Source organism: Natrix helvetica (assembly GCF_964273705.1).
Source record: "Natrix helvetica genome assembly, chromosome: 3".
Taxonomy (NCBI): Eukaryota; Metazoa; Chordata; class Lepidosauria; order Squamata; family Natricidae; genus Natrix; species Natrix helvetica.
Genome location: NC_138549.1, coordinates 81,558,549 through 81,573,292, shown reverse-complemented (window position 1 = coordinate 81,573,292; position 14,744 = coordinate 81,558,549). Strand labels below are relative to the sequence as shown.

Genomic DNA, 14,744 nt, shown 5'->3' with positions numbered 1-14,744 from the left:
AGATGCACAGTGTAACAGTCTGCTAATTTGGAGCAAACATTACTGCGCTTGAATAACCGAGGCATTATAGAATTCTTCTTGATAAAACATCTACCAGAGCTAAATAGCCTTTCATCCTGAGACAACTTTGGGGCTATAAATAGCTCATCAATTCACATCCGCCATGACACCATGGGTCTGTTCCAATGAATACAGCTTTGCCGTATGTAACTTAAAAATGAAACATTATGGCGATGGATTCCTATCTCATGTTTAACATGTTGCAATGTATATGTATATCATTTGAGCATATGAAATGATCTTCTACAGAATCAAATTATTACTCCAGATAATTAGCGTAATATCATCTCCTTTGACTGGAAGTGATATTGTAGGATGTGTGTGTGTGTGTGTGTGTATTTGTGTTACATACCTATTTCCCTGGATCAGCTAATAAGGAGGAGAGCCTGTGGCTTAGTGGCTAAGACTCCTGCCTAATAAGTAATACAGCTCAGGTTCAAATCCCTGTAAGGGTATGGCTAGCTGATGAGAGCTAAATAGCTTGAAATAGATCTATACTAGTCTCCCTTTATTTATTTATCAGCACAAATACAACATGTGTGTGTGTGTGTGTGTGTGTGTGTGTGTGTACGTATAGTGTCACAATAAGGGTATGGCTAGCTGATGAGATCTAAATAGCTTGAAATAGATCTATACTAGTCTCCCTTTATTTATTTATCAGCACAAATGCAACACAAATGTAACAAAGGCAACATAAAAGATGGTTTTCTGCCTAGATGGTCTCCTGGAGTGAGCCGAAAGACAGAAAAGGGAAGCAGTGTGCTCCCTCCCATATTTGGGCATACCAGGGGTTGTGACACAATACATACCTATTTCCCTGGCTTAGCTGATAAAGGAGGAGAGCCTGTGGTTTAATGGCTAATACAACTGCCTAATATGCAATACAGCTCAGGGTATGGCTAGCTGATGAGAGCTAAATAGCTGGAAATAGATCTATACTAGTCTCCCTTTATTTATTTATCAGCACAAATACAACACACATATATATTTGATGATTGGTCATTCACAGGCAAATAAATAATGTGTCACTGAGCAATATTCCTTCACTCATGCCTGGAATCTATTCACATCATTTTCTGAATTCATTTTGTGTGATGCTGGCAATCATATTTCATTATAAAATAAGCCTTCTGTCTTCTTACTTAGTTATGCCCAAGTTGTATTAACAGGGTTAGAAACCACTTCTGATATTTATCAGTTCAATTTTGAACCACAGTTTTCTGTAGGCACCTTTTTTCTCAATATAGAGCACCTGATGGTCCAAATAGCTTACGGAGATGAAGCAGTCTGCTTAGCTTGATAAACCAAGAGCATCAAACTATATCTTCTTTCAGATGGAGAAATATAGAATATAGAATAATAGAATTGGAAGGGACCTCAGAGGTCTTCTAGTCCAACCCTGTTTGAGCCGACATCAGTTAAATGGTTATCCAATCTCTTTTTGAAAACCTTCAGTGATGGAGCACCCACAACTTCTGAAGGCAAGTAATTCCATTGGTTAATTGCTCTCACTGTTAGGAAATTTCTCCTTAGTTCTAAGTTGCTTCTCTCCTTGGCTATTTTTGATCCATTGTTTCTTATCTTGCCTTTTGGTGCTTTGGAAAATATTTTGACCTCTCATCTTTGTAGGAGCCCCTCAAATATTGGAACAGTGGTATCATTTCCCCTAGTCCTTCTTTTCATTAGACTAGATATAGCCAATTCTGTAACTATTCTTCATACGTTTTAGTCTCTAGCCCCTCATCATTTTTGCTGCTCTTCCTCCAAATAAATATGTATATATAAATAAATACATTTCTTTTCAGGGATTTGAAATCCCTTTCCTTTTAAGCAGTAACATATACTCAAACCAAGTTTGGAGGACCTAACATTTTGGAACTCTGAAACTAAAGATGGGTGGACTTTTTCTTTCTTGGAAAAAAGAGAGGCAGTTCTCCCATCTAAAAAGTCTCTCTCATATTCACTCTCCACTTTCTAGTCCTCTGATAACAGTTGCTGAAAATAAAAACTTGAGCATGCAATATGTGTTGGAATTTGTAAACTATGAGAGAGCCAGAGGATTACTTCTGGAGCCTCTCCTGGCTAGCTGTTTCATTCTTAATCATTTTTTTTTCTTCATCTCCTGGGAAAGGCAGAGAAAGAGCAGAAGCATTATCCAAGACTCATAAAGTCTTGTATTTGACCAGAGATTACACTGGCCTTATAAAGTCATATACACATATTATAAGGTCTGGTCATTGAAATAGCTACTTTCTGAACTTGTACCATTTCAGATGTCTGTTACTGCTCAGGTAACTGAATTGTCCTCTGCACCAAAAACTAGAATAATATAAATGCAATTATATACATGCAAAAGTAGATTTCAGGAAAAAAGAATATATTTCCACCCAGAAAAAAATTATCATCACTTATTTCTTTGCCAAGAGGAACACTAACCCAAGTCCCCCTACCCTTTCTTATACTGAATTGTTACAGCCCAGAAGAAACTTCATCAATTCATTTGCCAAATGTGAAAAATGGGCCTGAACTACTGCCAAGTTTATGAAAGGGTGAGAGCAAAAATACTGAACACATTATTGATGATTTGATTTAATGTACATCCTATTATCTCCTGAGAACTATAGTGAACAATCTAGATAGATCATATATTCATCCTACATTACGGATGAAATTATATACCACAACCTCAACCATGAATTTCACTTGGAAACCATTTTAATGTTATCCAAAGATTTTCCTTCACTGGTTTTTCTTTTTAAAAAATTGTTTGCTAGTTTCACTGCTTATTTAGCCACAAAGCAAATAAGAAAGGAGCCATTTCTGATTTTTTTAAAAAATGCAGTAGCTATTCAGGGTAGTAACAGAATAACAAGTTGGAAGGGACCTTGGATGTTTTCTAGTCCAACCCTCTGCTCAAGAATCCAGTTTGATGATAACGTTTCCCAACTGGATGTCTTCTAGATGTGTGGTCTTCAACTTTCAGAATTCTAGCCAGCATGGCCATTATTGGGAATTGCAGAGTTGAAATCTACTTGACTGGAGGGTACCCAGAGTAGGGAAATTTGAGTCAGAGCACAAAAACTAAATCAGACTAACTTATGCATTTCAGTTAATGATTGCCTTACGTGCCATATTATTGAGAGGATCTTGGTGCTCTCTGAGCTTGCTTGTTTACTGCAGACGTTTCATAATCCAAACTAGGTAATATCAACAACAACATGAAGGTGTTACCTAGCTTGTGTAATGAAACATCTACAACAGGGGTGTCCAAACTTGGGAACTTTAAGACTTGTGGACTTCAACTCCCAGAATTCCCCAGCCAGCCATGCTGGCTGGGGAATTCTGGGAGTTGAAGTCCACAAGTCTTAAAGTTCCCAAGTTTGGACACCCCTGATCTACAAGAAAAGAAGAAAGCTCAGAGAGCACCAATCACCCCTCATTTCAACCCTGAACTACAAGTATACTCCTTGGTTGATGCCATATTATTCTTCATGGATACTTATTTGCCATGATAGTAATCAGCAAAGGTTGCATACTTTATTTTATGAAAAATTTATCTTAGATACTTAAGAAATCATGCTCCATCTCCAAATATTTATTTTGGTTATGTGCACGCCCTCCCTCAAATTTTAGCAAACCAAGCATTTTTCTAAGTGAATGGTTTCAGGCTAAATTCCTTAGATTTAATGACACTCTTCACAATTATTACAAATTGCATCAGACATACAAATAAGCAGTGTAATCTTTTCAAAATGTATCTTTTCTATTTGAGTTGTTTTTATGAATAGTTTCTGAAAACATTTCATGTATTTGTATCTCCCTAGCCCATCACCCAAGGAGAACATGCTGATGAATTTCCATGTGGCTCTCTGCCAGCATTAATTCAGTGAATGAAAAAACTCAAGGACAATTCTCAAGGGTCACTGCATTAATATAATTATATGTATAGTACCATTTCAAAAGTAAAAGCATTTTTCTTTCTTTCACAAATACTAAGGAATGATAAATATTAAACTCATTCCAAATCCATTCCAAAAGCATAACCCTGCACTAATTGGTCATAAAAAGTCAATAGAACTCAATTTAAAAAACAATAAAGTCTACTGGGACCGTAGATGAAAACTTTAATGAGTCTCTCATTCTAGACAATTTGGTCAGCAGTTATTAAAAAGATGCAAGAATGTACATTATGCAGATACCTTAATTCAGTGTTTCACAACCTTGGCAACTTTAAGATTTGAAGACTTCAATTCCCAGAATTCCCCAGCCAAGCTGGGAACCTTGCTTTAACTAATCAGTGTAGCTTCTATCAAGGTAATGATGACTTCTCTAGCTCAAGTATCTTTCTCCCCCAAAAGACATAGAGGAAAACCTGGGAGAGAATCCTAGGGAATGGAGTGAGGGGTGAAGGAACGCTTAGAAGGAGCACTTATTGGGGGAAATTCAATCTAAAACTGTAATAGAAATAGTTATAAGAAGGAAGTATCTTGTTACCTAGGCAATTAGCAATCTATCATCATCCAAAGAATAATAATTATGAACAAGCAGGAAAGACCAAATAAAGAAATGGCAATAAAGCAGCTATATCAGCACTAAAAGGATTTAGCAAAGTTACACAATGACAGCCTTTTGCTATTTATTTGCTTTTTGGTGCCTTTTTTGATCTGTGGTGGTGCCTTGGTTAGAATGCAGCATTGCAGGCTAATTCTGCTGACTGCCGGCTGCCAGCAGGTCAGCAATTCAAGTCTCACCAGCTCAAGGTTGACTCAGTCTTCCATTCTCCTGAGGTCGATAAAATGAGGACCCAAATTGTTGGGGGCAATATGCTGACTCTATAAACCACTTAGAGAGGGCTGTAAAACACTGTGCAGTGGTATATAAGTTTAAGCACTATTGCTATTGCTTTCTGCATGAAGAAGATCAAAATGAATCATCTTTCAATGTTGTTGGTAGATTCAAGTATCTTCCTGCCTAATGTTGTTTGCATTAACTTAGAATAGCCATCAAGAAGTTTTACACCGAGGTTGATTGGCATCTGAGAAAACACCTCTCCTGCGCGGGCTGCACTGGCTACCTGTAGCTTTTTGGGTGCGTTTCAAGGTGCTGATTATCATCTTCAAAGCGCTCCATGGCACAGGGCCTAGCTATTTGCAGGATTGTATCCTGCCCCACACATCCCTTCGGCCGATTCGCTCACACAGAGAGGGACTCCTCCGGGTGCCGTCCACTAGGCTGTGCCAGTGGGCGGCGCCCAGGGGAAGGGCCTTCTCTGTGATGGGCCCGACCCTCTGGAATGACCTTCCCCCTGATATTAGAGCAACCACGGACCTCCGCTCCTTCCGTAAGAAGCTAAAAACCCACCTGTTTAATCTAGCCGGCTTGGCCTAATTCCAGCTCTCCTACCTCAGTCTGTATTTTTAAATTTCGCAGGTGGTCTTAGGCTAAGCTTTTAATTTTTATAAATTTGTACAGGGGTTTAAAGTTTAATTCGATTTTAACTATATTTATGATTATTTGTATGGTTTTTAATTTGGTACCTGTACACCGCCCCGAGTCCCTTCAGGGAGAGGGGGCGGTCTAGAAATAAAATAAAATAAATAAATAAATAACATTCATTCCCAAATCCTTGAACATGCCAGTAACAGGAGTTTTGATCTAACTGACAAATATTCCATTTGTTACAGAAGCAATTGTGGAGGAAAATGGTTTCTATCATCCGAAAAGCAACAATCATAGCTGCAGGCAAAAATCAAGAAGCCATTAGAGGCTCACCCTGGATCCAGATTGAACTCAAAGGACAGAATGTCCGAAGTGAGTTAAAATCTAGGGGGGGGGACTTTTTTTTTCTGCGGAATGTCTGAAGTTACTACAGAGTTAGGTCCAACTGGTAAAGATCCATTTGTAATGATTATTGCACATGGACGGGTGTTTTGATACAAGTTCAGGAATGAAATGAATAAATCCTTGCATTGCTTGATGTAATATAATCTTTCCACTGTGAATTCATGCCTCCTTTTACCAGAGAGAAGCACATTTGTATTATACAACTTAATCATTATGCAGCTCCAGTGAAAATGGCTGTTTTCTTCATTAGCTGCATTCTAGAAGCATCAGCTCACTGCTAAAAAAAGGAAGAAACTAACATATATGACATATTCTAAGTAGAAAACAAAATCTGTTTTTGTACTGGATGTGTGTTTTTTTCTAAAATTCCCAAAAAGAAAATAATATTCTGATGTTTTCATCAACTTTTGAGTTTGAAGGAATACTGAGAGAGGAGTTTATTAAATCCTTCCTAAAGGAAGAGATAAAGTAATGATAAATGAATGGATTAATTAAACTAATCTAAAATAGGCAACATTGGCCTGATAAAGAAAAAGAGTGCTTCATTTCTAGCATCTACTAATGATTGACATACCCCTTGCCCTTCCCCCCAAATGGGGAGGGTAATTACTCCAAATGAGTTTAATATGAATAAAGGTAAAGGTAAAGGTTTCCCTCACACATACATCCTGACTCTAGGGGGCAGTGCTCATCTCCGTTTCAAAGCCAAAGAGCCAGCGCTGTCTGAAGACGTCTCTGTGGTCATGTGGCCAGCATGACCCAATGCCAAAGGTGCATGGAATGCTGTTACCTTCCCACCAAATGTGGTTCCTATTTTTCTACTTGCATTTTTACATGCTTTCGAACTGATAGGTTGGCAGAAGCTGAGACAAGTAACGGGAGCTCAGTCCATTACGCGGTGTTGGGATTCGAACCGCCGAACTGCCGACCTTTCTGATCGACAAGCTCAGCATCTTAGCCACTGAACTACCGCGTCCCTATTAATATGAATCCATACTTGTTTTAAGCAATTCCAACATTATGATTTCCAATGAGAACCTTCCTAATCCATATTGCCCAGATCAATCTGTAAATGCCTATTTGCTTGCTTTCTATATAAAACATGTATATAGTTCCCCATCTTTCAACCACCTCTGGGTGACTCCTGGTCAGAGTCTATCCTTATAATGTTGCAAACCTCAAAAAAATCAAGTTGCAATTAGGGTCTCCTATTTATATTAAAAATGTAAATGAATGTAGGTCCTTGAATATATTGAATGATTCATGTATCAATAAATCATGCAACAAATATCTCAAATCCAAAGGAGGCTGATTTTTACATCCTACTAAATGCACTATAAAAGGTATTGCTAAATGGCAATGGTGGTAATGAAGGACATAGGGAAGCACTGCGTAATTTGTCTACCTTCTAAATTGAATGCATGATATTACTATAATTCCAAAGAAGAAGCGATTGTTTTAGGGATTGCTTTCAGAGTAGGATATCTTACTATGTAGAAATCCTATTTGAAGACCGTAAAAACTAAATGCTGTCGACTTCTGGAAATATTACTGATTCTGACAATCTCTGGGTGGAGTTCATTGAATTAGGTTGCTGCTTGTCTGGCCAAAGACAGATTAATAGAGTTGGGAGGGACCTTGGAGGTCTTTTAGTCCAATTCCCTGCTCAAGCAGGAAACCTTATACCAGTGTACCCTCCCCCCCTAAAAAAAACCTTTCGGCACTAGGGACTGGTTCCGTGGAGAGAGTTTTTCCGCAGACTGGAGGGGTCATGGTTTTGCATGCTGCCTGCATCCTACAGATGGGACTTCACTTGTACGCACAGCCCAGTTTCTGGCATGCTGTGGCCCAGTGTCAGTCCACAGGCCGGGGCTTGAGGATCCCTGTCCTATACCATTTCAGACAGAGGACTGTCTAATCTCTTCTTTAAAACCTCCAGTGCTGAAACACCCACAACGTCTGGAGACAAGTCGCTCCACTAATTAACTGTTGTCACTGTCAGGAAATTTCTCCTTAGTTTTGGTTGGCTCTCTCTCGTTAAGACATTTCCCTGTCTTAATGCATATTAGTACATGACATCATCCAGTGCATTTAGTCTTTAACATGACATGTTGATAACACTATTGAGGTTCTCCCATGCCCCACATTTGCCCCAGTGAAGGAATTCCAAAGCATTTCTGAAAGAAAGGGCCCTTTCTACACTGCTGCATGTAATTTGACTCAAAGGCACAAATTGTTATCACGTTAAATAATTTGAGGTTAGAAGAGGTCAGTTCCCAAAGACTGTACAAGAATCAAAGGTTACTGAAATATTTATGGATGGCATTGCTGTAATTGCTTTCAGGAAATACACTGAAATTTTGTCCTAACTAGACCGTTTTATTATCTTTAGTAAAGATAATATATCTAATTCATGCACATCCTCAGATATAAAAAGGGTGTCTCATATGATCTATGTCTCTAGGGGAATATAGCTCTAATAAGGCAGCAGGAAAAGTACATTAATGAGGGGAGTGGGGAAGTGCAATACATCCCTTAGAAAATATAGCTAGACTTCCTTTGGTTCTTCCTTCCATAAAACACTTTTAATTTGAACATGTGTTTGCTTTCTTTCAGATGCCCCCTGCAACTAGGGCCAAGCCAAAACAAATGAAGCAGACTTCCCTTTGGAGATCAATTTCTTCAGTCAATGTATTGAGATTTATGGAGTGGTGGGATTATGTCCCAAGCAAAGAACTGAAGCCTTTTGTTTAGGAGGCATTTTCAACCTTGCGTATATGCACATACATATTCCAATCCAGTGCGGAGAAGGCCAGAATGTACATTATTAGACGGATTTTTTCCCCATCTCTGACTCCCAAGTTGGGACTACGGTGATATGATTTGTCCTGACTTAGCTTAATGCAGTTGAACAATGCAAGGGAATGTTTACAAAAGTCAGTACTGAGAGTTTTCAAAACCGTCAGAAGAAGAAGCAGAGCCTCAGCTCTTAAGGCACATTCAAAACTATAATGCAGATAGTCCTTGACTTATGAACTCAGTTGGGGCAAGAATTTCCATTGCTACATTGGTTAATTGAGTCACAACTTTTTCTGCTGTGGTTAAATGCCCCAAACTGTTAAGCGAGTCACTGCAGTTGTTAAGCAAATTGCTGCAGTGAATCCAGATTTCCCCATTGACTTTCCTTGTTGGAAGTCTTCCAGAAAGGTCACCAATGGCCATCACATGACCTGGGATGCTGCAACCATTGCAGATACATGCCAGTTGCCATTGCCCTGAATTTGATTCACATGACCACTGGGATGCTGCAATGGTTATAAGGGCGAGAACCAGTTGTAAGTCAATTTTTTCAATGCCGCTGCAACTTCAAATGGATGCTAAATGAATGATTGCAATTCAAGCACTACTTAGTAATAGTAGCAGTACAACACATGGCATTCCTATTGATTTATAAACTCACAAACAGTTTGTAGGTATTTCAATGGAGCTCAATCCAATCCTTGGATATTTTACTGTCAGTTCTTTTGCCTGCATTTATTTAGCTACTGTTTCGGGTCTGGCATTCTCCAGTGGGGAATGCCAACACATAAAGGTTTTTCTTTTCTTGATGCCCAATTTTATTCTGGATTTTCTTAAGCAACCATGAAATATTTGAATGGAAAGCTTTTTCACTCGCCCAGCCTTTTCACGATTTTTCTCTGTGTACCTCAATGCTAGCCTGCCTTAATTATGGTTTTTATGTTTAAAAATTGTTTTTATCATTTTCTCTGTCTTGCATTTTTATTACATTGATTATGACATTTCTGTTAATGAAAGGGAGAATAGGCATGTAATAAACAATAATGAGATTACTAAAGGATTATTAAATCCTTGAGATACTAAAACCTAATGCATGGTATGAATGCTAAATTCTTAGCAACCACACCTGAAAGTGTGGACAGAATAGTAGCATCAGATTGTCTAGCAAACTTAAATCACTGCACATCCTTAAGATATTTTGAATCCTAAGCACAGACTGTTGAATAGCTCAAAATATTAGGTTCCTACCACAAGCAATGAGGCTTCTAATTCAATCTAGAGCAGTCCCAACTTTTCATCAGTCTTATAATAATCAATAATACAAAATAGAAGCTTTACATTTAAATTCTTTGTGGCTCCTGAGAAGTCCAAAGAGAGCAGGTCATAGAGATGTTCAAGTACAAAATGAATCAATGTCATAATTTGAAACTGCAAATTCTCTTTCTCCTTTGAGGACTAAAGATACTATTGCTTGTCACTCTGAACACCTGTTCAAAAATATTTCTTAAACACAGTTGAAATATAAAATTGAAATATACATTAAATAACTTTTAAAATCTCAAAATAAAGATTTAAATCTCAAAAGGTTCATAAAATTGACAGGTTGCAAAATCAATTAATCACAACAAAATTGCTATAAACAAGAATACAAAGAAGTGACAATGTTTTTATTTTTCTTAAGCCAACTGTAATATCCTATATAAGTATTCACATGGAGAAAATGCATAGATTATTGGAAAATTTCATACACTGCATGCAAACTCTCCCCTCCCCCAGTTTCAATCCTTAGAAATTTTAGATTGGGTAAAATTATCTCTTTGGATAAAGAGAAAAATTATTATTTGTGATCTTAATTGCTTCCATTGTAAAGATCTTTTTCACTAGACACCTTTCTTTCATCTTTGACCTGTGGGCTAAAGGGAAACACTGTAGAAATAAATATAAGTTGTATTGATTTCATGGACAGAGTATGGAGGCAGAAAGGAAGGAAGGAAAGTCCACCCTCACTAAAATCTGCCACCCATAACTTCAGAGATAAAGCAAGCAGTGTGCATGTTTAGCCTTAAACATGCAATCAAAGCTTACTCAGACTGGATATATACTGTACTCCAAACTAGTTAAAGACTATAACATCTAACTAGTACATTATAATCAATGGGGTTATCAGATAGCAATTTTTGAAAATCCTCCATGCATCTAATAAACTTAGCCATATGCTTATTCCATGAATTTGTTAAACAAGCATAGATAGTCAAGTTGGAACAGCATTTGCAACTAGCATTTCTTTATCTTTTTTCAGTTCTTATTTTGTAAGATTGGCAATTACATGTAAGGCTCAGTGGGAGAATAGCAAAGACTATTTTGGGAAAAATCTGTATTTTTTTAAAATTCACCATGACAAAATCCAGAAATGGAGCAGGAATCGAATGAATGACTCTATAAAAATGTCAAAGAAGCCAGAGAGATTGTCTGGAAGTCAGCTTGCACTCAGAAAGAATGTGCTGGTGAGAGTTAAGAGGTTTACTCTTGCCAGTGCCTTCTAAACTTTTATTTCTAATGTAAGATAATTCCATTTCACTGAGAAGTATTATGTCTCAATCATATTTGGAAATGTCAGTCGGAGACTTGGGAGCCTGTCCCTTTAGTGAGCTGGCCTCAGTTAAGAGAATGTATCCTTGTTTCCTTGTTATTTCCAACATTCCAATGTCCCATAAAATTAAATTTCTGTCCATTTAAATGAAGGAGGATCTTGAATTTATTCAGAAAAGCAGCCCTATGTGGTCTGTGTATAAATTAAACATGCATGTATGACAGGATAAAGAGGCAACATTTGACTCTCTGGCACTCTCTCTCACTCAGAATGGGAGGCATTTAGCTCCAGGTCAATCTTCCATAATAGCATGAATGCAAAAGTGTAATAAAGCTCATGAAAAATAATAATGACTCATTGCTTACTTCCTCCACTTGAGGTTCTTGAGCCTGAGGAGCATTGGGCACAGGTGAATCACAGTCTGGGCTGTAATGCTCACAGTAATCATACGCTGCTCTGGGATCACCAACAATCAGCATCTGCTGGATATCACCCTGCCAAGGAAACATAAGATTATAAATTAGCAACCATTGCAGGTCACGGGGTGTAATGAAAAGGAATCCTTCTTCTTTACAAAGTAAGCTCGGTTAAATGAGATGCACCTAATACAGGTTTAATTATTCCGCAGCACCTGTTAATTTATTTGAGTAATTTATCTCTTGTCTGTTGTGGCTCCAGCACAGCAAGTTAATAGCTTTGTTACAAACAAATAAGGAGATTTATATCAAATAAAGAGCCAAACACTTTTAAACCCTTCCGTACAAAGTGATTGCACGAATCATAAACGGAGGCTGAAACTACCTTGTTGTGATGTAATAGATGGAAACAATACTATTCATATATTATCAGGCTATAATAACTAGATAGATATTTCTGATGGCTCCTTCCATAAACAAAGTTTAAATAGTAATGACATAAAGTATATGCATTTATGGCTAGTGGAAAGTAGTAGTATATTTAATATCTGACTGCATGGACTCAATAAAGTTAATAATCTCTGTCTGGCAATCTGGAGAGTTGTAGTTCAATCCATCTGGAAACTACCAGGTTGAGAAATGCTGATTTAAACCCATGACTATAACCTTCTTATTGAAATAAATGAGGTTTTAGATCTTTATTATTAATTCACACAACTTTTTTTTTTAAAAAAGTGGTACAACCAAATCAAAATGGAGGAAAGTTTAAGTCCTTCAGTATATTTTGGAGGAAAATACTTTCCATTAAATCCCCTAGTATTAAAATGATTTGATTTTGTGGGATGGTGGCCTTTTTTTGCAGACGTAAAATGAGAGCACATTTTGCAAGCCATTGAAGACTTGGTTATTTCCCCAGGCAGTTGGATCAAGTGGATAGAGGAGTTCTGTTATTAATGTCTTTTTCTGTGAGTGGGGCTATTGTTTATCCTTTGGCTAAACTGGGAGTTATTTGTTGAAGGTTTTTCTGTCTTTTAATCTTGTAAGCCACCCACAGTCACTTATGTGAGATGGTCAGCGATATAAATCATAGAAGCCAACATTTCTCAACCGTGGCAGTTTGGAGATTTGTGGACTTCAACTCCCAGAATTAGCCAGCCTGCATGGGATATCTGGAAAACTCTGGGAGTTGAAGTCCCACACATCTTCATGCTTCCAAGATTGAGAAACACTGATACCAATAAAAACCAAACAAATGGGTAGATAATTACAATTCCTAGCAGGCATGATTTTGGGTCCCAATAACATGACCCACAAAAACACATGCAAGGAGTTAGGTAGGGTTACATATCCATGCCTTTTCTTTCTTTTTTAGTTCAATAGGCAACTTTTCCAGAAGCTTCTGACAGCATGAAGAGGGTATTCCATGGGTGTTTCTATAAACAGACTACTAAACAAATTTTCAACTGTAAACATAGAAATTGGCACTAGAGATAAATTGTACCATTCCATTCTACATCATCTGAATGTATAAGTTTACACACTGTACTAAACCAAGGGAGTTGGTGGGACAAAACACAATTGCCTAATTTTTTAAAACATGCTAAGTCAGAAATTACTATACTGTAGAACAAGCAACATTATTATTCATTTATTTATTAATAATTTATATATCTGCCCTCTGAATGACATACAAGAGGCAGTAAAAAAAGAATATATGTGTGTGTGTGTGTGTGTGTGTGTGTGTGTAATATTATTTTATATTCATACATAAAACAATACATATATAAAAACTCAATATAAAAATGAGTTATTTAAAACTATAAAAATCAGCATTAACATGGAGATGATTAAGTTTCAAAATATAGACAAACCCCAAGCAGAAAGTGGGTGAGTATATCCACCTCAGCAGTGAAGCTATCTATGCAAGTCTCCACTTCCTTGGTCCCTCAGGCCTTGTGGCATAACCAGGTCTTGAGGGATTTCCCTGCATTTAGCCAAATGACAGTTCTGGCAGCCCAGAATGCCATATGATGTGGAGGACTACGTGAAATCCTGCCCGGTCTGTGTGACCACAAAACCCCGTACAGGGAAGCCCGCTGGCCTCCTGCAATCCGTGACCGACCCCACTCGGCCAACATCAAAAGGGATGGAGCTAACCAAATGTTCAGAAAATGTTCCACAATTTGGGTGCCATGGCAGAGAAGGCCTGATACCTGGGACCCAACAATTGTAAGTCCATGGCCCAGCATGGCCGCTCTTGCCATATGCCAGACTCATAGAATCAAGGCGTCCCTCAGATAATCTGATCCCATGCCATGAAGAACTTTAAAACTTACAACCTGTCAGGCATGAAAATCCAGGTCCAGGCATGAAGATTCAATTAAATTGATTAATTGCTAAGAGTCTGTGCAAGAATACATTAAAAAATAGGGCAAAATGAGAATTTAGACAAATCTGGATGTCTGACATTTTATTTTTTTTATGTAAACCCTTATGGGCTAACTTTAATCTAACTCCTTTAAATTGTATCCACAGGAAGCCAGCGGGATGACCTGGGGCCAGTCACTCTCTCTGAGCCCAACTAACCTTACAGGGTTGTTGTTGTAGGGAAAATGGAAGAAGGAAGGTGTGGGTATGTTTGTCACTTTGAGCAATTTGTGAAAATAATAAAGATGGGATACAAATAAACAAACAAACTGCGGTTAAAGAATAAATCTTTGAGAAAGTCTACGCAATGACTATTTGTTGTCCAATATCTATTTATTGTCCAAGGATCTGTGATCATTCAAAGAACTGCCAATACACTTCACATAAAGTCTGACTCACATTAGACCCATCAAAGGAGGGGAAAAATAGTGACGTGCATTAACCTCTGCATAGGTTGTGTATAAATTCAAGTTAAATAATAAACTGAAACTAACATTTCATCTAATACAAATTATTGCAGGCTAGTCTAATTAAAACATAGATTGCATCTAGTCCCAGTAATGAATTTAACAGTGTTAAATTATGTGGTGCATTGTGGATATGATTTG

At 37.7% G+C, this 14,744-nt stretch overlaps 1 protein-coding gene across 5 annotated transcripts in view; it reads right to left on the bottom strand.

Moving 5' to 3' along the window:
- The window catches only part of COL11A1 (collagen type XI alpha 1 chain), a 272,785-nt gene that overhangs the window by 179,622 nt on the left and 78,419 nt on the right, over positions 1-14,744 (bottom strand). For all 5 annotated transcript variants that reach the window (XM_081948969.1, XM_081948972.1, XM_081948971.1 and 2 more), the window contains exon 5: positions 11,659-11,787. In XM_081948969.1, coding sequence (XP_081805095.1) covers positions 11,659-11,787 — 129 coding nt within the window. The remainder of the gene's footprint in view (positions 1-11,658; positions 11,788-14,744) is intronic.